The 27,440-nt window shown below is 36.3% G+C and overlaps 1 protein-coding gene across 13 annotated transcripts in view; it reads right to left on the reverse strand.

Annotated features, from left to right (window-relative positions):
• Positions 1-27,440, reverse strand: part of RBMS3 (RNA binding motif single stranded interacting protein 3) — a 705,592-nt gene that overhangs the window by 483,801 nt on the left and 194,351 nt on the right. For all 13 annotated transcript variants that reach the window (XM_077129934.1, XM_077129932.1, XM_077129938.1 and 10 more), the window contains one exon: positions 2,819-2,877. In XM_077129934.1, the coding sequence (XP_076986049.1) occupies positions 2,819-2,877 (59 nt within the window). The remainder of the gene's footprint in view (positions 1-2,818; positions 2,878-27,440) is intronic.

Below are 27,440 nucleotides of genomic sequence, written 5' to 3' on the forward strand. Positions count from 1 at the left end.
CGCATGAATACAGTTTTTCTGGGTTTGCATTTTACACTTCTGCAGTCTCTACTCTTATGCAATGACAGGAGATAAATATATTCTTGAGCAAAACTTTGCATAGGAAGCATCCCTTTGAATTTACTACTCAAATTATCAGAGAAGTCATGGATTCTATGGAGATTTAGACACATTTCTTGTCTATGAAGCATCTGTGCTTCTGATTGGTGTTCAATCAATATTATTGACTGCCAGACTTGGATGCCTCAATTTTCTCTGACTGTTCCTAAAAATATTTTTACCCCAAAGATTTTGGAGACGGGTTGAGGGAGTGTCCAGAAACAATAGCAAAAGCAAATCTACTGTGTTCTATTCTACTTTATACTTCCCACAGGCCCCTCTCCTTGGTTCAGTTTTCAGCTGCCCTTCCCCTCACCTGATGTACTCATACCATTGCCTGTCTTCAAATTTTCTCTTGGTGATCCTCACTACTCCCTTAGTTCATTCACCATCTATAGTCTTGAGCTTTATCGTAGTTTCTTCTTTGAGTTCTCACATAGTGATGCCATACCAGACCCTCTAACTCAGCATATCCTCATTCCCTTCCCCACAAACCTATACTCCAGCTTCTGGATTTCCTAGCTCAGTAAATGATACCTCCATTTTCCTCAATTACAAAAGCTCAACATGTTGACTTCACTCTGTGCATCCCTATCCTTCACCTCTCATGTAGAATAATCTATTGTACCTTTGAAAATTCCCAGTGATGACCCTTTTCCATTTCCATAATAATGCCTGGATGATTCCCTATTGTAGCCTGAATTACATGCCCCAGCGTGGGGTTGAGGAGAGAATATTCTCAATTTTAATCCATTTCTTTGGGTGCAAAATCATAAATAGGATTTGTTGATGTTATTTTTAGTTAAGCAGACCAACTGAATGAGGTTGGGTATCAACCCTATTACTGGAGGCATTATGCAGCAAAAGTGACATGGCAGAGACGCCACTGGAAGTCAACATAAACCAGCAGAGAAAGGAGAGTACATCACCATATCAAGGAATGCAAGGATTACTGGTCAGCCAGAAAGCCTCTGACCCTGGGAGGAAACAAGCCTTCTGGCTTCTGAAACTGTGAACCAATACATTCCCAATGCTTAAGCCAACCCACTTAGAGCATTTGTCAAAGCAGCTGGGAAACTAAGCCACTCCCTCATCACTTCTCTCTGGAATCTTGGCTACGAAACTTGCATTGATTTTTCTGCCTCCAGTGTTTCCCTTTATAAACTGATATCACTTTTGCCAAAATAACCTTTTAAAACACAGATAGGCTCATACTGTATCTAGTAAAAAAAGAAAACATTAAGGGTTCCATGTTGTATAGAAAATAAAGTTCAATATATCCAGGGCAACATTTAAAAAGCCTCACAATCTTGCCTCTTCTACTTTCTTTCAATATCTCTTTACCTGCATTTGTTTTATTCCAGTTACATAAGTCCATTCAAAAACATTCTGTAATTCTTTATCCTGAACATCAACTTTTACCAATCTCATCCATTCTACCTTGCCTTTATAAACTTCATCCCCCCAAATCCTCTCCATTTTCTCCTCTCACATTGTTTTGTGGGACCTCTATTACAGTTACATGTATTTAAAGATAATTTATGCAAACGGTTGCCTTTTCCACTAGAAACTGAACTGTTTAATAGCAGAAACTATGTCTTATTATTCTTGGTCTCCTTGTACTTAGTGGGTTTAAAAGTACATATTCTGATAACTTATATACAACAGTAATGCAAATAGAGTTTCTGTTGGGAGCGATGGAAAGGTTTTGGTAAACTGTGACGGTAGCAATACATGGATTGCAAATGTAATTAACACCAGTGAATTGTAATCTTGAATGCATCCTTAAAATTTAGTGCCTTCTAAGTTTATAGGAGGCACATTTTTTTTTGTACTGCTGACCTGAATCTGACTACCATCACCCAAGTGGATTAGAATATATTTGGAGTATATGAGTATTCTTCCTTAATACATGTGCATATTACATTTATATGTAAAAAGGGCTAATGCCCATGTTTAGAATGACCTTGGCTTTACCACACTTCTTGCTTTCAATATTACAACAAAGACTGGATTATGGGAACAACAAATAACAGATGTTACAAGAAGCATTCCAATTTTCCAGCAAGAACTGAGTCATGCAAGAGAGACCATATATAAATTTCACAAATAAGTTAATGCAACACTTGAAAGGGTATGGGATTCCCAGACACAAAGAAACATGAGTCACAAATATAGCCAAATGACTTCAGAAATATTTTCCAGGTGGAAAGAAAAAAAAAGCCTCACTGAATAAGATGCCAATTTGGAGATCATCTGGGATGCTTATAGCTGAAGCTCAGACGCAATAAACCCGCCAGTAAATTCATTCCAAGTCAACTAATATTGCAAAAGCCTTAAGCAACAGAGAAATTTAATGTGTTGTGCATGGGAAAGTTTTTCGAAGGGATCCTCATTTTTATATAGGAAATCAATTTACATCACTGATGGTATCATTCAGATCAGACAACCCAAAGTTGTTACGAGGTAATTTAGTTTCATTCTGAAGCTATCTGATACTTGTTCTAATTTGCGATTTTCATTTTGTTTGTTAATGAAAAAAATTAATGAGCAATGTTACTAGAAATATAACTCTTTAAAGCATCAGCATTATTAAAGAAGTTTGCATATAGTGTACATTATGATCAGTGTGCAGCCAGTGCCTGTACTTCTGCAGTGAAAGAACTGTCAATCAAACAGCACCAGTGCGAGCTGAGAGAACAGATGCCCTTACACATACCTTTGCACTGATTTGTGTTTTTGTCAAGAATTGCCTTGGTGGATACGATTTTTCCATACCTAAAAGAGAAAGAGAGAAAAATCCATGTTATTGTAGCTCCAATGAAGACACTTAAAACACCTTAATGAACATCAGTGCACACACAATTGAGCAGGAATAAACCAAGAAAACAAGCTCTGAACTCCCATTTCACACCTGGATGATCTCCTTTCACCGCTTCCTCTTTATAGCTCTGGAATGTGCTTCCCTACGTAAGCACTGGGTTGAGCTTTAAGAAATAAAACTGTCAGGCTGTCCTAGGTGGATGAAAGGGGATTGCATGTGATTGTGATCAAAGTAAATCACACCCTCTGGACTCAGGGAAGAAAGTGTGGATCTTGGCGCCAGGCTGACATCAATCTGCATCCAGCTCTGACTCTAGTAGTGTTGAAACCCTAAGCAGTTTATTTAACTTCTTGAAGCCTTGGTTCTATTTATGAAAATGACGATTGCAATACTTAGCATTCAGGACTTTTGGGAGGGTTAAATTAAATGTTGATATTTCCTAGCAGTGCCCCTAGGATGAAACAGGCACAGTTTTGCTGCTAAAAAGTTATATTGTTATGGAATTATTAAACTTAACCATAGGGGAAATCCCTGATACTGTGTCAAACATTAGGGACACCCAATTCAATAGGCCAAGCCCTTGGACTTGAGGTCTGCTGTTGTGAAGCTTATGCGAATAGTGGAGAAGGTTGGCCTACCTATAGGTATGCCTAAGAGTTTCTTCCAGAAGACCTCTTTTGTTGCTCAGATGTGGCCTCATTCTCTCTAAGCCCAACTCTGCAAATGAAATCATTGCCCTCCCCCCATGTGAGACATGACATCCAGGGGTCAAAGTCTCCCTGGCAATGTGGGAGATGACTTCCAGGGATAAGTCTGGCCCTGGCACTGTAGGACCAATAATGCCATCCTGACCAAAAGGGGGAAAAGAAGTATAATAAATAAGGTATAAGTTCTGAGAGAGCTCAAATAGAGTCGAAAGGCTTCTCTGGAGGTCACTCTTACACAAGCTTCAATTAGACATTGCTACCTATAATAACTCACCAAACCCCAAGCAATACCATTCCAGCCAATTTAAAGGACTCCAAAGGCAATACAAAAGATTCTAAAAAGGTAACTTTCTAGAAACTTACAACCTCCAGATAGATCCCTGGACCAGGTAAGTCCTGAAACCTAGAGGGGCCAGCCTCTCTAAAACATCAACTAGTTCCACCCCCCATCCCATGTTATCAACAGCCCCTTCCAACATAAAAAAGTTGGAATGGGCACAGCCCAAATAACCCTAAAGAGTGGGAGAAAGATCAAAGTTGATGGTGGAGTTATAAAGAGAAGGCAGGGTTAACAAATGAGTATGATTGCTAAATCATATTGGTATTTTTTTAGTCTTCAATGTCTTTGAGCAGCTAGAAGTAAAAACATAAAATTGTGGAATTGTAACCCATACTAAACTCTGAAATATGTTCTATAACTAATTGCTGTGATGTTCTTTGAAACATTATTTTTTTGTATATATGTTATTTTTCAAAAAAAAGAAAAAAACAGTAGACTGTGATGAAAAAAATATATACATATTCCTTCAAGCCTCCAATGTTCTGGAGAAGCTACTAGGAAAAATCTGAGATGATGGAATGGTTGCCTATAACAAACTCTGGGATGTGTCTTGTAACTACTTGTCGAAGAGTGCTTTGAAAACTATTGCTTTTTTCTTTCTTTGCTTTGTATATATGTTATATTATACAATACAAAGGTTTTTAAAAAGTTATATTAATGAGGATAAGGTCTGGGTTTCTCAATGCCTGGCATCATAGGTACTAGGAGCTCAATAAAACTTTTTTGAAGGAATGAATGAATGAATAAATGAGGATACAGGTTATTCAAGGGTATGTTGTCTTATGACAAAGCTTCTACTATAATTATATATATGCATCATTTTATCATCTCTTGGACAAGACATAATCTAGAGTTTGTTTTTTAAAAGATGTGTAATTTAGGGAATGAAACTCAATCTCTTTGAGCCCTAAGTTCCTTAAGCATAAAAATGATGGTACTGAAAAAAATCCCTAAAATCCCTTCCTTCTCTAGGATTCCACTATGCTTCTGAATCAACATGATACCACAGAGAAGTTATAGTGAAAATTCAGATGCCAGTTTATTAACAATTTATGTTCACGGTTTAAGTCATGTTGACACACAATTTAACAAGGTTTTAAAAACTCTAGGTTCCTAAACAAGTACAAGAACATACGAAAAATATTAAAAATCCCATGTCTTAATGAAGTAGGTACCCTATTGCCAGTGCTTCTTTTGCATTTGTCATCATCTTTTGCTACAGCCTTAATTCTTTGGAACCACTGTATGGCCATTAATTAGAATTCTAGTATTGATAATCGTGAAATGTTGAAAATACATTTGCCTCTTTTTTTCCAAAAACTTTGATCAAAGATGGACTGAGGACCTCCAGAAACTGATGGAATTAATGCCATGATGGAAATTATTTCACCTGAATCCTTGAAAAATCATTCCAATGATTTGAATTATCATTGAATTGAGTTATTGGTAATTCCCAATAGGAATATTTTGTATGTAATCAAAGTGAGAAACCTGAGATAGTTTCCATCACTCTACCATAAGCGTTTCTCTTATTAAGGTCAGTCAACAATGGGCAGAGCTGTCTAACATTGAATCAAGCACATTTTTCCAGGATAATCCCAATAATCCAGATACTTTCATCCCTGGGACCCCTACTCATCTTGCCTCATTATAACTGTGACCTTACAATTCACTAAACCCAAGAGTGCTGAGGCTGAACAGTTCCATTGCTCTTTTGCAGATAAAGAAAGTGGGTCTCTAAAGATCAATAACAATCAAGATCACATAATTTATAACAGCAAGGACTTGAATTTGGAATTCTTGAATTTGGTACAAGTGCTCAACTGTTATATTATGCTGCCTCTATCAAAGAGAATCTATTTAAATACAAATCTTCTGGTTCAATCAACCTTTATATACTTGAGAGTCCAGGTATTAGGCTTCATTACAATGTAGTGTAGTGGTTAAAAGAATTTGTTGCAGCACCAAACTGCTATGGTTCAAATTCCAACTCTGCCTGGGTATTTTTGGTTGGTGAAGTTGTCATCTGTTCTCTGTCATCCCAGAGCTAAAAAATGGAGATAGTATTCTCTACCTTACAGGGTTGTTTTAAGGGTTTTAAATGGGGTTTATCAAAAGTGTTGAGAACCATGGTTGGCATAGAATAAGTGCTCATTAAATGTCAGTTCTATCTTTTAGCTACTTTCTTCCTGTCATCTGTCATTTTTTAGTATCTCCTATCTTTGGCAATCCCTGAGGGAGATGAGAAGTAGAAGGAGGTAAAGTTTTTGTACCAAAAGAGAGTTTAAAACACCACCACTTGGGCAGTCAAAACCTTACACTAAGATATTTGGCAGATGAGGCTATTTGCTAAAAGCATAATGTACATTTATAATTTACATTATTATTTTTAATGTTAGGAATCTTAAAACTAGGTTCTGACTGTACCTCTTCAGGTAAATACAAAGGAGTCCTATATATATATATATATAGCATTATCAAAATGTCTATTCCCTATTATCATACCAATCCTCTTTCCACAAAAATCCCCACCCTGCTGGGTCCTTAACCCCTGCCACATATACACCTCTCTTTGAAGCTCTTTTTCATCCCAAGAACTTTTGTGGGCAGTGTCAGTAAAATAAAATAGATTTTAAGCAGTCTTTTCAGAAGGCATTGGTTCTAGATACTTACAATTGTACCCATAAACCAGCAGGAATGTTTACCAGGTTTGGGCTATTCAGGCAGATAAACATTTACAAAATTGTAGTTTTCTTAAACAGCAAAGAAAAAAGAAGAAAGGGAATTTTTGCAGAACCTTTTTGTTTTCAAACAAAGTACCATTAATACAGTATGTAAAAGGTAAAAACCAGAGAAAGGAAAAGAATTTAGAACATTTATAACCGTTTTATATCAGACACACAAACACTTCAGACAAAAATTGCTAATTGGCTTCAAAAGCTACTTCTGTAATTTTATATAGGAGCCCTCTAAATTTAAATTTACCTGTCTTTTAAAGAGAAAATTCAACCTTTCTGCACCTAATAATGAATTGCACCTCACAACTGGACTTTAAACCTAGGGTGTGCGTGTTGTCCTAATAGAACAATACTACAAGGATGTCCTTTCATTCATTCAACATAGTAGAGTTACAAAATGGCTATTTTTTTATAGCCAAAAAATCCACAAATTCTTTCTTGTGGAAAGCATTTATAAATATTTTGGCAAGTAGTGCTTTTTCTAAAAAAAAAAATTTACTTCCCAGAAAGTACTATGATCCCACTATAAATGAAAACTCTCCCCCTGTCCCTCTCTCTCTCACACACACACACACACACCAAAATGTACATTAGATTGAGACTTCTTGAGTCCCCTCTTCCTAATTACACTCTAGGCAAGACTTTCCAATAACACAGAATCACAGAACGACAGAACCCAACCTCGAGTACTTGACACACCCTCTCCCCTGACTGGAGTCGCTGGAATTTCATTCCTTGGCTCAGTTACAACATTTTGCACTAACAATTATTTTGCAAAGCTAGACTATGCTTTTAACAACCAGAAAAGGTACATAATGGGCCATTGGTTACAGTTCATGTCTGAACTCTCACGATGACAAAACAGGCACTTTCTGCATGATTAGAACTGTATTCTCCATGCTTGGCAAAGTCAATAATTGATGTGGTAAAATAAAATTTAGACTTCTTTTTTAAAGACCCAAGCTACCATAAAAACAAAAGATGCTGATATAGTATACCTGTGAAGAACTTCATTAAAACTCTTTCCCTGATGCTTTGTCAAACCATACTAGTAGGATAAAATCAAGTTAACACACTCTGAAGGAAAAAAAAAAATGTATGTGGTAAAAGTTATTCCTAAATGTATGCTGTCTTACTTACTTGTTCTCTCTTACTCATCCTCTTGGTAGACTTTAGATGAAGGCTGCAGTCTTCATAAAGTTTTTCTTTAACTATGCCACCCACAAAGTGAAAACAAAATCTGATATTACAGAGAAATATGCAACCAACTATGTTAAATGAAGCCTGAAAATAGACACTCGAGTATGGGTCCCACATCCTTCCTGGCTCCAGAAGCTTTCAGACAAATCCAATTTTCTTCTTTATGCTTTCATCTCCTACTTCTAGAGGAGTTAAAACACTATCCATAGTGACCTCTCTAGAGGTTAGAGCTTCTTGGGGGAAATGAATAAATGAAGCAAACACATTTTATATCATCATCCTTTCCATGTGACCTTCAGTACATTCCGTAGCCAATGTGAAAAGCCCCTTACACAGCACTGATAGGAAGCTTTGGCTGGTTGGCATAAAAAATTTCCAGCTTGATATCATGTCTACATACTTACCAATTAACTGCACATACATTCCCCGAATATGGCCTGTCCCCCAAATAGCATTTTCTTTAATTTCCAGCAGTACTCTGTAAAGCCGTAATTATTCTACAACTTCCTATATTTTGGGTTTTCATAACTGAGTTTCATAAATTCACATATTGTCTATCAATTATTGAAAATACTTTTAGTCTAGCTTGCCAATGCTCACTTTATATGTATATTATTTTCTATTATTATGTAAAGGTTAAATTTAATTAAAGTTAAATAAAAATTAATGCAACTTTTAAAAGCAACAGCCAGTTGTCTCTGGCATTTATACTTATGCTTCAACAGCATCTGAATCAAGTATATTTGTTGGTGCACTGGCTTGTTCCACATAAGAGCCTAATTTAAACTAATGACATCTTTTGTTTTCAAAAGCTGAAGAGAAAATACAGCTATTATGGGTCAACTCTTCATGAATTATGAAGACATCAAATTGGTGGGCTCTTTCTATAAAGAATTTATGTTTAAATCCTTTTGCCGAATCACCCACTGTGTATATTAATTCAAAAATTCAGGCAGAGACTGAAAATAGAGTCTCCTCAGTCAATTAACTCTCAGCTAACTCATTTTTCACATGCCTACTATATTGATACTAGACTAGAAAAAGGTATCACATTTATTTAATGGAGGAAACGTCATCCCTTTAGCAAATGTTGTTTGCCTACTTCCAGATAGCTCGTTCATTGTGTGGAGCTTCAGGATGCTAATGGAGTACATCTACAGCTCTCTGGAATTTTTTTTTTTTTCTTTTTGGCATGGGCAGGCTCTGGGAATTGAACCCGGGTCTGTGGCATGGCAGATGAGAATTCTGATACTGAGCCGCCATTGCCTGCCCTCCCAAGAACTTCTGAAGCGTAGTGGGGGAGTATCCTGCTGATGGACCACATCAACCAGGTTTCATCTACAAGGGAAGTCTACAACTCAGTGAAATTCTGAAGCCTTAACAAGGTCAATCCATCAACGCGTGGTCCAGGCCATGCATAACTTCTTCTCAAGGCCTGGTGAACTCTGCAAAAGGAGGAGAGGTGAGAGGGCCCAGGTGACCATACCACCTCCTTTACCATTATATTTTTTTCTTTTATACACAATCACTCTCCCTTTCCCCCTCCATCCACATTCCTCCCACTTCTAATTTGCTTTCTATTGCTGCAAATTTGCTATTTCTGGGCATCTCTTACAAGTAATAGTATAAAATTTGTCCTTATTGCCTTATTTATTTCACTGAACATAATGTTACCAAGGTTCTCCCATGATGCAGCGTGTCTCAGGACTTAACTCTTTCCTATGGCCAAATTATATCCCTTTGTGTGTATATACCACATTCTGTTTATGCATTCCTCTGTTGATGGACAGTTGCCTTGTTTCCAGCTGTTAGAATAGTGAATAACGCTGCTATAAATACTGTTGCACAATTATCTGTTTTGAGACACTGTTTTCAATCTCTTTGGGTAAATACCAAAGAGTAGAATTGCTGAGCCAATTGGGTCACATCTTTTTTAAATTCTTCACTCAGTGATTTTGTATTTGGCCATGCCAAGCCCCAACCTGAGTTCTCTCAGTACTTTGTCAGTCAACATTTGTGTGTGACAGCAGAAGCATCACAGCATCACCCAGATCCTGCAGGTGACCAGGCAATCCAGTATCTGGTCTCCAGCCTTTTAATCTGAGATATTTTGTGTTTCCCCCAGAGAAATTCAAATTCTTAAATCATGGCTCCATGCCTGATAAATTTTACAAGACCATTGTTCAAACTAAAATGTCATTCATTCACACACACTACATGCAGACAGCACATTGCAAAGCATGTCAAATAAGAATTTATAGCTGGGAGAATTGGAGAAAACTTCTTGGGAGAGGAAGTATTTGAAAAGGGGGCAAACTTTTGACTATCAGAAATGTTTTCTGTACTTCTTAGGATAAGAAAAACAGTTTTGAAAAATATGTCTCTTCTTTCTGACTAGTAAAATGTTTAGTAAATGACTTTTTTTCACCCTCTAAATAGTTTCAGAAGGGTGCTAGGGCTATGATACAGGATTTAAGATCTGAGCTGCTCTAGGACAATGCTTCTTCCACTTGAATGTGTATCCAAATCTCTTGGAGGGCCTGATCCCTGAATCTCTGGGCCAATTGCCAGCAATTCTGACTCAGTGTGCATGACCTGGCCAAGAGAATTTGCATGTCTAACAAGTTTCCAGGTGATTCTGACACCGCTGATCTCAAAACTGTGCTTTGAGAGCCACTGCAAACATTTTCTTTTGTTCAACTGATACTCCATATTGAAAAAAGGGGATCTATATATTTTTTTCAGAGCTTTTGCCTAATAACATTGCTCATTTAGTCAATTCAGTGACAACTTACATCTCACGTACAAACAGTTCTGACATTATATTTCAGATAGCTTTTCAGGAAGAAAAACCAAAGAAAAAGTGAGCAATGGCTATGTCACTCTCTTCCTTCACCTGAAATAACTAGTTGCTAATTAGTAGTCGATGGAATTGGAATGCTATTCTAATGAGAGAAAATTGGTAAGCAGATAATGATTATAGCTAGTTAGTGTCTTTACTGGTTCTTTAATTAGAGATGGATGAAACCTGGAACAGACATATTAGACCAAAAATGTATGCTTTCAAAGTCTCTCTATATATCACTAAGTGGCTGATTCTTGGAGTCAGTAGCTCTTGGATTATACTTTCAGTTATATATCTGTGTTTTATAGTTGGGTATATAATCTGCCATCTTCAGCTAAAGTTTGTGAGAAAGAGATTTCCATACATACAGGGTGTCAAATCACATTTGTCTGGGTATTTTTGACAACACACTTCAGCATGTTTAATGTCCTTTAAAATTTGTTCTGCTGAGGTGGAAAGAGAATGGACTTTAGAATCAGTTATTGTATACTTAAATATGAGCTGTACTACCCATGTGATCTAGGACAAATACTCAACACTTTGGCACCTCAGTTCCCTAATCTGTAAAATTTTATTACTAAGGCTTGCTTTCTATAATGGCTGTAAAGATGAAACAGAACAGTGTGTGTTAAAACTCCTAGCACAATGTGTAACATGTTAAAATAACTTCTCTTAGTCAACCCTGATTTATCATCACTACATGTACTAGTGCAAAAATGATAATGTAGATATTGATCTCTTGACCATTTTATACAGCCAACATGCCCCAGTTCAAAATGCATGCTGAGACACCCCTTCAGAAGCACTAATCATTCATTCAGCACAATGCTTATCAGCTATCACTATGTCAGTTCTCTGTTTGTTGTTGTTTAATAAATCTCCAAAAAACTACGCTGATTTTTAGGTAACTTTTATGGGGATAACAAGATTTTCCAGATCAGAATCACCACTAACAATCAGAGTACATGTACAGATGCACACACATGTGTATAATTTCTCTCTTCCACACACACTTTTATAAACTATTAATTGAGCATCTCCTATGTGCCAAATACTACAAAGACTGTATTGGATATTTTATTTCAGATTCTCACAACAGTGTAATGAGTTAATATTATTTTCATTTTTTAAAATGAAGAAATTAAGGTTAGACGTATTGTTACTTGTCTAAGGATGTACAGTTCTTAAGTTATATTGCTTAGATTTAAACTCCGTCTCTCTAGCTGAAAAATCTCTATTTTTTCCATGATACCACACTGTCTCAAATGCATAGTGAGCAAATCCAGAAGAAAGTCAATCTCCTGCTCAGTGAAGGGTCTACAAAACTATCTGTCGGTCTTTGAGAAATGTTGGACATGATTTGTCCTCAACAAGGCAGGAAAATGATCAAAATTCATTAGAAATAATGTAACTAGACAGTCACCACCAATTGTTAGAATGAAATGTGCCCTTCAAGAAGCTTATGGTCTCACAACACGAGACGTATTCTAGTAGAAATGTGAAACTAACATCAATGAATGCAAAGTGAAAAACACAGTTTTACTGTAGTATATTTATTGCTATTTGGAAAAGTCTCCGATTCTGAGAAGTTTCACATCATCTACAGTCTTGCATTTAAATGAAAACTCAATCAAATATGCAGCATAACCAGTTTCAGGCACACATCTCAGTAGTGATGGAATTCAGCTGCCATAACCCAACTGTGGATTTCCACCATATCCCAGCACCCTACACAACATCAAAACACATATTAGGTTCTCAAAATGTTCTGTGTCACGGCCAATGCTATTGAAATAGCAGTTTCCAATCCTCACAGGGGTCACTTAGCTTCATTCTAACTTCCTCCTAGACCGCCTTTGTCTACTGCCTTTTTCCTCATCTCAGCTCAACTGACTCTGTTCCCCAAGTAGATAATTTCTCTTCTGGCTATGATCCAAGAGGGCTTTGGGCATATCTCTGTTAGAAATTGTATTGTATCATCAACTGAATCCATGATAAAATGCAATATTTTACCATTATTGTCTTGTATCACATTACATTGCATTATATTACATCTTTTCCTGATGTGATATCGAAAGTAAGCTGTTCTAGGATAGGGAATAGGTCTTATTTATTGTGATATGCCTGACTTTATATACAGTGTTCAATAAGTGTTGAATGAATGAATGACACATATAGAACCCCTAACATCAGGCAATATGATTAGGATGGCAATGAAAGTCATGTATATTTAGGCACAGATCTGTAAAATGACTAAGTGCTTATCTTACTAGGGATGATACCTCGTTCTTCATAGCTGACATCACACACATTCACTTCATCTCATTCAAAAGAGAGTTCAACAGGCAGCCTAAGAAATGTTTAAGTTCTTTGTTGCTTCATATTATTATAACACCGCATTATTGTACTATTTTAAATATACAAAGATACTCAGAAAAAAAATTGCGGGAAATATTGAAAGCGAAATTTCACATAGTACAGAAACTGCATTGAGCTTTTTAATGGATTCACACAGTTTAACTACTGGTATGAGTTAAGGGCCTAATGCAAAGAACTGACTGACATATTTCCCAGGGAGATTTGTCTGTAAAAGAATGATAGTCTTATCAACAATATCACAGCAATACCAGGAGTATAACTGTGGGAGGGAAGACAAGAGTTAAGGGGAGATTTGGATTTTCTATTAGATGAGGGTGTTTTCACTGGTTATGATTCTTTTGGGAGCAGTGAAAATTGTCTAAAATTGAGAGCGTTAATGACTGTACCACTTTGTTATTTCTAGATTTTGAGATATTGTGCTGTATATGTATAACCTGGTATTTCCCTGGCACTTTGAGTACATGTGTGACACGTAAAATTCAGCGTAGGTGTCTGCACATCTGAAAGTCAGCATTGCCACACACAACAACTGTTAAAGAAACTGAAAAAAAGTCAGGCTTCAATTAGAGACAAGAACCAAGACATTCAGGTCAGAACTAAGGTAAATGAGAATATAGGGGTAAGGAGGACATTGCTTGTACTTTAGATCTCTACCCACTCTATGAGACCACAGAAAGAGGGTTTATTTTGACCAAAATTTAAATTTTTTGTTGCACATAATCTAACTAAATTTGTCTGGAGAGATCATTTAAACAACCCAAACACATGGTGTCCAAAATGGGAACGAGGGCTTGTGATTCTGCATGGCTTAATGTAATGCCCGGATACATCCCAGAGTATGTTGAGCAGACAATCAAAAACTATTGGCAAAGTCCCTTAAGAGATGGGAGAAAAACTTGGAACCATTAAACTTTATCATCGGGGAAACCTCTGACAGTATGTCAAATATTAGGGACTCCTACAATAGGCCAAGTCCTTGATCTTGGGGCTTGCTCTTGAGAACTAAGACTACCTATAGGTATGCCTAAGAGTTACTTCCAGAGGACCTTTTTACTGTTCAGATGTGGCCCCTCTCTCTCTCTCTCTCTAAGCCCAACTCTGCAAGTGAAATCATCACCTTCCCCGCTGGGGGTGGAAATGACATCCAGGGGTGAAAGTCTTCCTGGCAGCATGGGAGATGACTCCCAGGGATGAGCCTGGCCTGGGAACCATGGGATCAACAATGTCGTCCTGACCAAAATGGGGAAAAGAATTGTAACAAATAAGGTATCAGTGGCTGAGAGAGTTTAAATAGAGCAGAGAGGCTACTCTGGAGGCTACTCTTAATGCAAGCTTCAGCTAGATGTTGCTCTTTCTCATGGTTTGCCAAACCCCAGCCAAAACCATTCCTGCCAAGCCTAAAGAACACCTAGGGCTCTATCTGAGATTCTACAAAGGTTCCACGCACTAGGGTAACTTTCCAAAAACCTACAACCTCCAGATGTGTTCCTAGGCCAGATAAGTCCTGAAACCTAGAGGGGCCAGCCTCTCTAGAACATCAATTAGTTTCATCTCCCTATCCTATATTATTCACAGCCCTTTCCAACATGAAAAATTAGAAGGGGCATAGCACAAATACCTCTAAAGATTGGGAGAGGGATCAAAGGAGAAAGAGAAGTTATAACAGAGAAGATGGGATATAACAAATGAGTCTGACAGCTGTATCATTATATTGATATGTCTTTTAGTCTCCAGGATCTTGGAGCAACAAGAAGGAAAAACATAAAATTGTGGCACTGTAACCCATACTAAACTCCGAAGTCTGTTCTATAACTAATTGTTGCAAGGTGCTTCAAAATGTATTGCTTTTTTGTATTTATGCCATTTTTCACAATTGAAAAAATCAAGATGGGCAATATGATGATAATTGTTGAGGCTGGGTAAGGGGTACTTGGAATTGCATAAAACTATTCTCTCTATAAAAAAACAAAAATGATAGTCTTGAGCTGTCTGCAGAATTTTTCTAAGCTTCACAACATTTAAAAATGTACTGTTGTTGACTAACTAATACAAGAATGCCATTCCTTCATTTAAAAGAATCAGAACCTACAAAGGGAAAAATAGACAATGTCATATAAGGTAGAAAAAGGCCCATGAAGATAATTTTATTTTTTAAAGCTCACAGGTACATACAAAATTTACAAAAAGCAGACAGATGAAAAGCAAGCCCTAATTTAATTTAAAGTAATACTCTTATCCTTAATTTGCAAAACTTATAAAACAAACTATCCATGTGAATGAGACTGCAACCGTGTTTTTCAATACATGTTTCTGTTTGCATTAAACTTTGAGAATCAGATTAAATAAAGCCCTAAAAGAGTCAGTCCTTGTGTAACTATGAGTAAGCTCCTATTCAATGGATATCAAATAACTCCTAAGTCAAAAATAGTATGGCCCAATTACCTATGTGAAAGTTGTTTCCTCTACTCTGTCCAGAACTTTTAAAATCATGTAAAATGCATATAACTACATCACTGGACAGGTGAGAAGACTTAGTAAAATAATGCATTCCAAGTATTCTAGCTCAATGACCGACCTATAGCAGATACTCAAAGATAATAGTTGCTGGGGGCTGCACCCAATACTTCAAGTGCATAATAGCAAACTTTGGCAGGTGTTATAATTAGATTCTGTAAAATGTAATAAAGAAAATGAGTATGTGTCAGGATAAAAGTTGTGTGATGCTGTCTCAACTATCAGTGACTTCTGGTTCATTTGCCTTAAACCTTTCCACTATTACTATAAGTGAACACACACAAGTGAATGCATTCCTTTCATTTCAACAGGGGCTTGGAAGGGTCATGGACTAAAAGGAGCATGTGAGAAAAATTCAGCTGCTCCCCACGCCAGGGAGATTATCATGTCTTCTTATGGATTCTTTCTACCTGAACAACTTTTATTTAATAAAGCTGAAACATATGACCTCTAACTTCTGCCACAGGGCCCTACCTGATGATCTAAGCAGGATAACATCTGTAGTCACAACCAAGGCACTGTTTCCATACTTTCTTGGAACATCTTTTATTATTAATCTCGTACAAAAGCCAGATAATGTCCCATAATACTTAAGGGGAGAATCTATGGCTTATATGTATTTATAGTGCAAAGAATATCTATACCTAGTAGAGACACAGTAAATACTTGGTAATGTGGCAACATTCCTCTAGGAAAGATAAGATCAGCTGTTCATAAACTGTGGTACAAATAAGAAAAGAAGAAACTTATTAAAGCTAATAATTGATGAATGCATTGTGCTTGATTAATTTTTCTCCTTATTTTATGTATTTATTTGGGCCTTAAAGGTCCATTATAGACACTATTAACACCATAATGAAATCTTCATTATCATATGTATACCTTTGCTCAACTGGACTCCAATATTATCTCAGTGCAAAGTCCAAGAAAATTGTTATAGTTAATAGTTCTTTCGTCCTACACGAGTCTTTCTATAATTTATCTATACCATATAAGTCAGGGGCGATACAAAGCTCAGTTTCTCATTTCCACCACTTCCCAATTTGAGAACCCCCCAGCCCAATGCAATAAAATTTAATTACTGGACACTTTCAGAATGTTCCCTGCTATAATTTCATACCATCGGGCCAAGAATTTTCTTCCCATATTCCTGCTTCCACACACAACCTCCTTTGCTTCACATCAGTTCAAATATTAGTTCAATTGTCTTCAGAAACACTTCACTCACCACCTTTCTTTTAGGTGAATTAGGAGTATCTTACCCTCTCCCAGGATTCCCTGTGCATCTCCAACATAGCACTGTTCCACCATAGGATAAGCACAAGTTTACTTCTGGGAGCATCTCGGGAATAGAAACTGTGTCTTCCTTATTTATATATCCAAACCAATACACAGAACACAGCACACAATAGGTGCTCAATAAAAGCTGTTGAACAGATGATGATTATTAATGACTTAGAAGAAAGCTTAAACTTTCAACCACTTTTTTTTCTGTAAGAGTCACACCATGTAAAACTATTATAAAAGCTGTATTCCTTTTTACTTGTATGAATGTCTTAGATTAAAAATATTGTTCATAAATTTAAGTGCTCATAAACACCCTAAAACTATAAACTACCAAACTGCTCATTAAGAACAGAATGGATTAAAATGTTTGCTTTATTCAAGCAATGGAATACTATACCTCGATGAGAGCAACAAACTACAGCTTATATGCAATTGTGTGGATAATTGTGTGCTGGTTATGTTCTATTCGTGATTTTGGATGCTAGGTACATGAGTGTGTTCAGTTTGTAAAAATACTTCAGGATGTACAGTTGTCTGTATATATGTACATTTTCCATCTATGTGGAATTTTTCAATAAAAATTTCAGAAAAGAATAATGATGGTGGCATTATATAGTTGAGGATGTTTCATAATGAAGAAGAGCCAAATCAACTTGAAGTAAAAAGAATGTTTCCCACCCTTTATTCTCTCAGCAATTTTTTCCATTATTTTAAAAATTCTTTAAAAATCTTAACTTAGAACCATCTATCACAAGCTAAATATAGAAGAAATATGCAAACATAAATATAAATTGAAAATGAGAATAATTTGGTAGCCAAGAACATTGGTTTTCATTGTGTTAAAAGACTTAGCCAGGGCAGGCCATGGTGGCTCAGCAGGCAGAGTTCTCGCCTGCCATGCTGGAGACCCAGGTTTGATTCCTGGTGCCTGCCCATGCAAAAAAAAAAAAAAAAAGAGAGAGAGAAAAAGACATAGCCAGATAAGGGACAGTAATTTGGGGAGGGAAGTAGTTAAGGCCACCTGATACAAAATTAACTACAACAATGAAAATAGTAGTTTTGAGAAGTGCATAACAATATTCTGTATTCCCATATATAGATTTGCTTCTTATAAACGCTCCTGATTCCATTGCCAGGTTGATTATTTTTGAAAATGCATGATTTTCTTCCAATTTGATTAGCATGGGTTTCAACAAATTCAAGTAAAATCAAGATGCAATATATTGTGCTAAGGGGGAACCTCTTTTTTAAAAAAAAAAATATTGAGAAATCATCATACTCATACAGTCCATCTACAGTGTACAATCAATAGCTCACAACATCATCACGTAGTTGTATATTCATCACCATGATCATTTTTAGAACATTTGTATCACTCCAGAAAAAGAAATAAAAAGAAAAACTCACACATCCCATTCTCCATACCCCTCCCTCTCATCGACCACTAGTATTTCAATCTACCCAACTTATTTTACCCCTTATCCCCCTCTATTATTTATGAGTTTTTCCTTATTATTATTATTATTATTATTATTATTATTATTATTTTTACTTATCTATCCATTCCCTGGATAAAGGAAGCATCAGACACAAAGTCTTCACAATCACACAAGCACATTATGAAAGCTATATAGCTATACAATCTTCTTCAAGAATCAGGGCTACTGGAACACAGTTCAACAATCTCAGAAACTTCCCTCTAGCAATCCAATGCACCATAAAGTAAAAAGGGATATTTATATAATGCATAAGAATAATCTCCAGGATAACCTCGCAACTCCATTTGAAATCTCTCAGCCACTGAAACTTTATTTTGTCTTATTTTTCTCTTCCCCATTTTGGTCAAGAAGGCTCTCTTGATCCCATGATGCCAGATCCCTGCTCATCCAGAGAGTCCTGTCCTGCACTGCCAGGGAGACTTATACTCCTGGGAGTCAGGTCCCATGTAGGGGGTTGGGCAGTGAGTTCACCTGCTGAGTTGGCTTTGAAAGAGAGGCCACATCTGAGCAACAAAAGAGGTTCTCTGGGGGTGATTCTTAGGCATAATTATAAGTAGGCTTAGCTTCTCCTTTGCAGGAATAAGTTTCATAGGGTCAAACCCCAAGATCAAGGGCTTAGCTTATTGAATTGGTTATCCTCACTGTTTGCAGGAATATCAGGATTTCCCCAGATGGGGAAGCTTGATATTTCCTTCTTTCTCTCTAGTTCCCCAAAAGGACTTAGCAAATACTTTTTTATCCTCCACCCAAATCACTCTGGGATGTATTGGGGCATCACACTAACCTGGAAAAACTAACAAGGTCTCACACCCCATCCAATATTCAATGACATTATCGTGTTCAAATAAACTGACCATAAAATTTAAATTAGATAATATTGTACCCACAATGTTAATTTTGCACCAAATAAACATCTCTCCCTTTGGTCTCACACAGAAGTTGACATCTTAAAATATGGACCATATCACCCTTTACCCCATATTCTGATTTACCTTAGACCATCTAGAGCAGCTTCATTCTTATCTCTAGTCAAAGTCTGATCACTTTTTCAACTTTTTAAACTGTTGCTGTATGGGGTAATGCTGACTTTCATACAATCAGTGCTCTAACTCAGTCTCAGATGTCACATAAATACCCAAAGTTTAAGGAAACAACCAGGTTATACATGAATAGCTCAGTATCTCAGAATTTAGAAATAGCATTTATGACTCCAGAATAGAAGTGACTGCTTTAAAAGCTTACAGTCTAAGACACTTTACAATAGGCCCCAACCTAATAACCAGTGCTCTCAACTTTAGTTCTCTGAATTTATGTATTATAGCTAGTCCATATAAGTGAGGCATGATGATATTTATCTTTTTGTTTCTGACATTTCATTCAACATATTGTCCTCAAAGTTCATTAACCTAGTTGCATACCTCACTTCATTCCTTCTTGCAGTGGCTCAGTAGTCCATTTTATGCATATACCACCATACCCCCTTCTAATCCTCAGCTTTTGTATCTTTTGGCCACCTCCCTCCGCCGTGAATCAGGAAAACTGCCACCATAATCACCACGTGCAAATGTCCATTCATGTCTCCACTCTCGGTTTCTCCAGTTATACACCTAGCAACAGGGTTGCAGAATCATCAGGCAACCCCACCCGTAGCCTCCCGTGAAACAACCACACTGCCGTCCAGAGAGGCTGCACCTCTCACCTTTCCATCCACCAATGAGTAGGTACATCTCTTTCCCCACATTTTCTCTAGCACTTGTTTCTCTCTGCTCTTTAAAAATAAAGAGTTTTATTCGCACATCATACAATTCAACCTAAGTAAATACCAGGCCTTCACCACCATAATCTATATGAAGGCATTTCCTTTCTTTCTTTGCAAAGAATCCATACCCTCGCCCATACTCCCTGCTTGTTGACATTTAGTTTTGGCATAATGCCTTTGTTACACTCACTGGAAGCATATTGCAATGTTATTGTTGACTACAGACTCTAGCTTGCATTGATTGCATTTTTTTTCCGGTTGTAGCCTCTAACTCATTTGTCTTAAAGTTAAACACAGGTAACCCAAATGCTTGTTCTGCTCTTGAGTACAGTTATGTTTATATGGTATACACTTTCCATATGCCATGAGAACATAATTGGTTCCACTTTTCTTATTATTAAATATAATCAAAAGCCACATTTCATGTTCATGAAATTGAAAGTCTCTTACAAAAGTCTTCAGCCCACTCCTTACCTGAGTACTGACATTTTAATAAGTTGATTATTTTTTCCATTAAAGAGTGAATACATCTCATAAAGTCAGATTTAGGAAAAAGAAATAGGAAGAAATCATTCAAAATCCCACCGTCCAAGGACTTGGTTAATTTCCTTTACATTTCACATGATTTTTCTTATTTGTGTCATGGAGTTGTGCTCATACTGCACATATAATTTTGTATCCAAGCTTAAGACATTTAAGGACTTTCTACATGATGCTTAAGTACAAGGAAAGTGAAAATGTATATGACATAAAAATTCTGTGGTTACTGTTAGAAATATTCAACAAGTGAGTCATGCAAACAAGCAAGCAGGAAGTATGTAGTGTTTCACACTGGGTCCTTTATAATTTATACTCATAAGGGAACCTTGACAATTTTATTTTTTTGATTTAACTTAATTTTTCAATGAATAGTCATCAAATACTGAAGAATGTCCTCAGGAATGTATAGATAACAATTAATTCAATTCATTTCTATTGCTTTTTTTTTTTTTTTTAGGCTGTATCATCATTCCAGGGTATGTTAGTAAATCAAGAGAGAAACTTCAAAATGATAAAGATTTATATCAGTAGCTAACAACTACTAATATAAATATCTACAGGCTATTTTATAATTAGTATAAATTATACTAAATATATACAAAATATACAAAAATAGCTATAGAAAGCATGGAGATCTATGTGTGTTTGTGTTTGTGTGTCTTTGTGTATGTGTGAAAGGCATACTTCTTAGTTCTCTATAGTGGGGTTACTAACAAACTAGGCTTAATCTTGTTTGAGAAATAACTAATACCTCTATTGAAGTTGTCAGTACTCTGAAAGAGTTACTATGCTGCATATAAGAAGTGATATTCTAAATACCAGAAGAAATCTTTAAAGCTACGGGACTTCAATTTCCTATTAGTTGGTCATTTTTTTTAATATTTTCAAATATATACTATCTAATAGAATTTTAAAACAATCAACGATTTGTAAAACTTAGAGTACGCCTCACCTTTCAACATCATTCTCTATTTTGTACTCCAAAATAAAAATTTAGAGTTAGTTATGAATTCCTTTTTTATTTTATCAATATGCAGACATGACCTTTTTTTTATTTGTATCATGTTAAATACTGAATATGTGAATGATTTTATATAACCTATGCAAAAGGTGTTAAAAATAACAAAATGACCACTCATCATAGAGCTTAAGAAATAGATAACTGGTTGTACTTGACAATATCTTGCCTGCATCTCACAACCCTCTTGAGCATCTCTCATTCTATAACCATTCTCTGGAATAGAGTGACTCTTGCTTTTGTTCACAAAACAGTGGCTTTTTTTTTTTTTTACAAAAATGCATATGAAATATTTACTTTCTCTCGCGTTAGAATTTTATTTAAACAGAGTCATATTTAACATGTTTTACTGCAAATTGCATTTTTCATTTAATTATTTCTACTCATAAATTCAACCATGTTGATATAAAAGGCTGTGATTCTTTTATTTCACTGGGTTATAGTGTCCCATTGAACAATTATTTCACAATCTATTTATTGGATTTTTTTCTATTGCTACTATAAACATTGCTATTATGAACATTCTTGCATCTATCTACTGGTATAAAGGTGCACGAGTTTTACTAGGGCATTTATCTTCAGGACTGGGATCATTGGGGCATGCAAAACACGTTTCCCCAAATGGCTGTTCCACCACAGTTTCTCTTCGTTACCAATGTTTAATGTTGCAGACCTTTTTAATATATCCCAAATTACTGAGTATAAAATTTTATCATTTCATGCCCACACAAAAACTTCTATATGAGTGTGCATAGCAGCATTATCCATACTATCCAGAAAGTGGATATAACCCAAATTTCCATCAGCTGGTGAGCAGATACATAAAATGTGGTGATTCCATGAAATGGGTGTCATTTGTCAATAAAAATACATTAAGTACTGATCCATAGACCACATGGTGAACCTTGAAATCATTATGTTATGTAAAGAAGCCAAACACAAAAGGCCACATAATGCATGATTCTAGTTATATTAAATGCCCAGGATAAGAAAATCAATAGAGACAGAAAGTAGATTAGTGGGTCCCTAGGGTGGGGGGGCAGGCGAGGCACCTGGGGAGAAAGGTAGGGAATAGGATGTAACTGCGGCTGAGTATGGAACTCTTTTCGGTGTGAATTAAATCTTCTAAAATTGTGTACTGTTGTACAAAGTCATTATACTATAGCACTGAATTGTATACTTTAGATGTGCAAATTCTATAGTATGTGATACATATCTCAATAAATCTGTTATAAAAATTTGGGGATTCTTCCCTGATACTCTTTCAAACATTAGGGACTCCCAAGTCAAAAGGTCAAGCCCTTGATCTTGAGGCTTGCTCTTACGAAACTTATTTCTGTAATGGAGAAACTAAGCCTACCTATAATTATGCCTAAGAGTTATTTTCAGAGAACCTCTTTTGTTGCTCAGATGTGATCTCTCTCTCTAAGCCTGACTCTGCAAGGAAAATCACTACCCTTCCCGCCCTGTGAGACATGATGTCCAGGCATGAGTCTGGCCCTGGCACCATGGGATCAACATTGCCTACATGACCAAAACAGGGAAAAGAAATATAGCAAAATAGAGTGTCAGTGGCTAAGAGAGTTCAAATAGAGTCAAGAGACTATTCTGGAGGTTACTCTTATAAAAGCTTCAGCTAGATATTGCCAATTGCCATGGTAGGTCAAGCTCCAATCAAAAGTATTCCTGTAAGCCCTAAACAATACCCAGGGTTCTATTAGATACTCTGTTAAAGTTTCACTTACTAAATTTATTTTTCAGAAACTTAAAACCGCCAAATAGTTACTAGGACAGATAAGCACTGAAACCCAGAATCACCAGTCTTTCTAAGAGCAGCAACCAGTTGTACCCCTACCCCATAATGTCAATACCCCTTTTCAACATGAAGAGGTTAGAATGGCCATTGTCCAAATATCCCCAAAGATTGGGAGAAGGATGAAAGGAGAAGGAGGAGTCATAGCACAGAAGATAGGATTTAATAAATAAGTATGACTACTGAATCACTATATTGATATTCATTTTTAGTTTCCAGTCTCGGAGCAGCTAGAAGGAAATACTTGAAACTGTGGAACTATAACATACATTGAAATTTGTTCTATAACTATTCATGAGAGTGAAAGTTATGATTTTTTGGGTATATGTTATATTTAAAAATAAAAAATGTTAAAAAAAAGCAATATTGAGGTTACAAAATATTGCGATATTATGTAAGATGTTTTTGGTGCTACAGATTAAGAAACAATGAATTAATGAAACTTGATGGATGATGCTTCAGTGGCAGAGATCTCACCTGCCATGCCAGAGACTCGGGTTCAATTCCCAGTGCCTGCTCATGTGAAAACATAAAAATAATAAAACAGATCAGGCAGTTTTGCAGAGATATTATTATGAGAATATTGAACTATAACGTCACTGATTCATTAGCTAGTTCCAAAATATTTTCTCATTTTTAGAAAAGGCAAATGTTTGTGATATCCATCCCATCATCACTATGTAACTCACCATGCCTTAAAATAGAAACTTGAGTTTTTGTGTGCGTCTTTGGATGTTACACAGACAAGAATAGCAACTGAAAATGACATTAACTAGAAAGCATTCATGTTTCCAAACATGAATTTCTTTGAAGGGTCTCTTTCAAAGGGTCTCTTCCTTTCAAGGGTCTCTCTCCACAAGATTTTGGTCAATCTGAAGCAGTTAACAATGAGTCTGAAGAAGACTTGCATAGCTTAGAAAACTGAGTTCATATAAAAATAAGTTAGTTAAGTGAGTTTAGAAATAATAAGCATTTTCCAGTAAAAACATAAAACCATGCATTCAGGTATTGCAAAAGAGATGAAATTAAGAGCTAAGGCAGATGTTCAACCATGTTCAAGTTATTTCTCATATAGTACATAAGACGTTATGGTCTTTTCTATACTGTAAATCTCAAATGCCAAAGTCCTACAAATTACTGTATTCTGCCAAGTACTCAGGATCACCCACATAACTTATTCAGATTAAGCTAACTATGCATGATATTCTTCCAAATGTAATGGCTACATAAAATGTTGAGCCTTTACAGAGGTAACATATGGATATTGTATGTGGTTATCTAAACAAGCTCAAGTTCCACCCCACCACAGGCCTTCTGGGAGACTGTCAGAGGATATGACGATCTTCTGGTGCCCCCTTCCTTTGTGAAGGATGGACAATTTTAAGATCAACAATCCAGCATGACGGCTGCTGGCAAACACTTTAGTTCATTTTAAAACCGTAAAATCAACTAAAGCAACCCCGTTTATGGAATCCTTTATGACTCTGAAGCGACTTCTAAACTGTCATAAATATTTCCATATTACACATAGACGAAAACACATTGATAGAGTGAGAAAATATAGCATAAGCTATCAATAGCATTCTTCAAAAGGTTAAACTTTATCAACAGGCAAAATACAATTGTAATTTGGTTCCCCACCTGAAAAAAGCCCTGAGAGACCTGTAGTTCTTCAAGTTCATAGAATCACACCTCTTGTTATGTGGGGTCAATCTGTAGATATAGGTTTTCCTTGACAAAATATGCTATATTTTTAATTCTGATGTATTATGACCTTGCTATTCAAATTATGGTCTGAGGACAGAATCAGCATCAGCTCGAACTTCTTAAAAATGCTGCACATGAGGCCCTGCCACAGACTTACCAAGTCAGATCTGCATTTTAACAAGATACCCAAGGATTTCCTCTGCCTGAGACTGTCTAAATCACACTCTTTTAAGACACAGGAAGGTCATGCAAGTCCACGCATTTCTGTTGAACCTGAAAGCCTGAAGAATATGATTTTTTATTAACAGTAAAAATAAGTTTTCCCATTTGTTGAACTCTACAGTTGCCGAAGCTGAAGTAGCCGAAAGGTGAAGCTTATGTGAAGCTGTTGTTTTCTTCCCCCTTTGCAAGATTTTGTACAGTTGTTACACCGACATGTCCACAAAGCGCTGTAGTTAATAAGTGCAGATATTTTGTAGTATGCCAAAAGTTGAGCAAATGGTATTTTGGTCTCATGTGTGGAATTCTCTAAAATATGGAAGGAAAAGAACAGCCCAGCTGAAAGAATGCAAGAAAACTCACAAACTTAATTATACATTTTCACAAGGCCTAAAATTTCCCCATAGTCTTTGGTCATTCAATTTTAGGGTAATCTGGTAGAAATAGGATATGGGTTATCAGGTCTAAATCAATGCCAGCCTTATATAAATAAAGACTTAGGGACATGGAGCCAAATTTCACTGGCACCCTGTATTAGTATCAGTAAGTACAATGGTAATGAAAAAATTAAGCAAACATTCAAACTGTGCAGAGTTAAAATTACAGTGCAATTATGATCTGAATCACAGATTAAGAAAAAATAAGGCCAGCCATGTCTGTATATAAACAGTGCTTAATTTGTTATTGTGTTGGGTTCTGTGTGTGTGTGTGTGTGTGTGTGTGTGTGTGTGTGTGTGTGTCTTGTGTCTGACATGCTGTTCAGCCTCCTGCTTTCTTAAGTAGGTTTTACTGTTAAATTATGGCTGGAATTAACCAACATGCCAGTACACCATGATATTAATCTCCCAAGTAGTCAATCACTTAACAATAGCATCATTATTCTGGAGAACTCTGCTTGTTCAGTGTTTGTTCATATTTTCAGATCTTTCATTAAGAGCAATTTTATTTCAAAAGAATTCAAAAGCTGTACCAATGCATGATCTACAAAAAAACAAAGGTCTTAAAAATTTCATCTTCCAAAAGGAAGCAAAAAAAAAGGACAATCAAACAATCTGTAAAGGCTTATTTAAAATTAAAGCATTTTGAAGAGTTCACAGAGAGGGCACTTGAAAGGAAAGTGTGAAGAGCACAGGAGGCTGAACTCTGCTTTCCACGGAGAAATTGCCAACTTCCAGGTATGTGCTTTGTCAGTTGCCATAATTCAGCTGTGCTTGCAATACTGTTGTATCCCCTGCATGTTGCATATGTGCAATCTTTAATTGGCATCAGTGTGCTGAAATGAGTATAATCACTGTATCAGAAATGCTTTCTCTTCAGACTGCTGATTTTTATAGTTCATTAAAAACATTTCTCAAGAGGCATTCATATTGAATTTTGACTTCCAGAATGACCACAGTGGAACGATTACAGGCAGTGAGTGAGGTCCCGTGGCAGAATCATGCTGATTCCTGAATCATTTCCAAAAGTCGTGAGCCCAGTGTTTCCAGGACCTGCTGCTTACGCAGCTGTTTAGATCGTCCAGGGCAAACCAGAATGACCAAATCTTTTCTTCTAGTCAATTGCACCATAATGCGTTCAGACCCAAATTATGATGGAATTTAAGAAAATAAAATAACAAAACATATATTTAAGCTATCCTTCAAGTGAGTTCAGAATCTGCATGGCTGAAAGGGAACTTAGGGAAAACTTTAGAAAGTCAATAATACGGACTAGTTGCTTTGGAAAAATAAAGCCTCTGAATAGCTTTGCTTTCTATCTTTAAAACATCTTTTGGAAGACTTCACACACAGTAAGTATTTCAATTAAAGAGATTTTGTACTATACAAATACCCAAGCCTATAAACACAAGGTATGTTTTTGAAAGTCCTTCTAGCTGAGGGATCTTAATAGATATACAAAAATAATGATAATAAAAAAATAAATAAATAATAATAAGAAGAAAACTTTTTAAA

This window comes from Tamandua tetradactyla, chromosome 15 (genome assembly GCF_023851605.1).
Source record: "Tamandua tetradactyla isolate mTamTet1 chromosome 15, mTamTet1.pri, whole genome shotgun sequence".
NCBI classification, from domain to species: domain Eukaryota; kingdom Metazoa; phylum Chordata; class Mammalia; order Pilosa; family Myrmecophagidae; genus Tamandua; species Tamandua tetradactyla.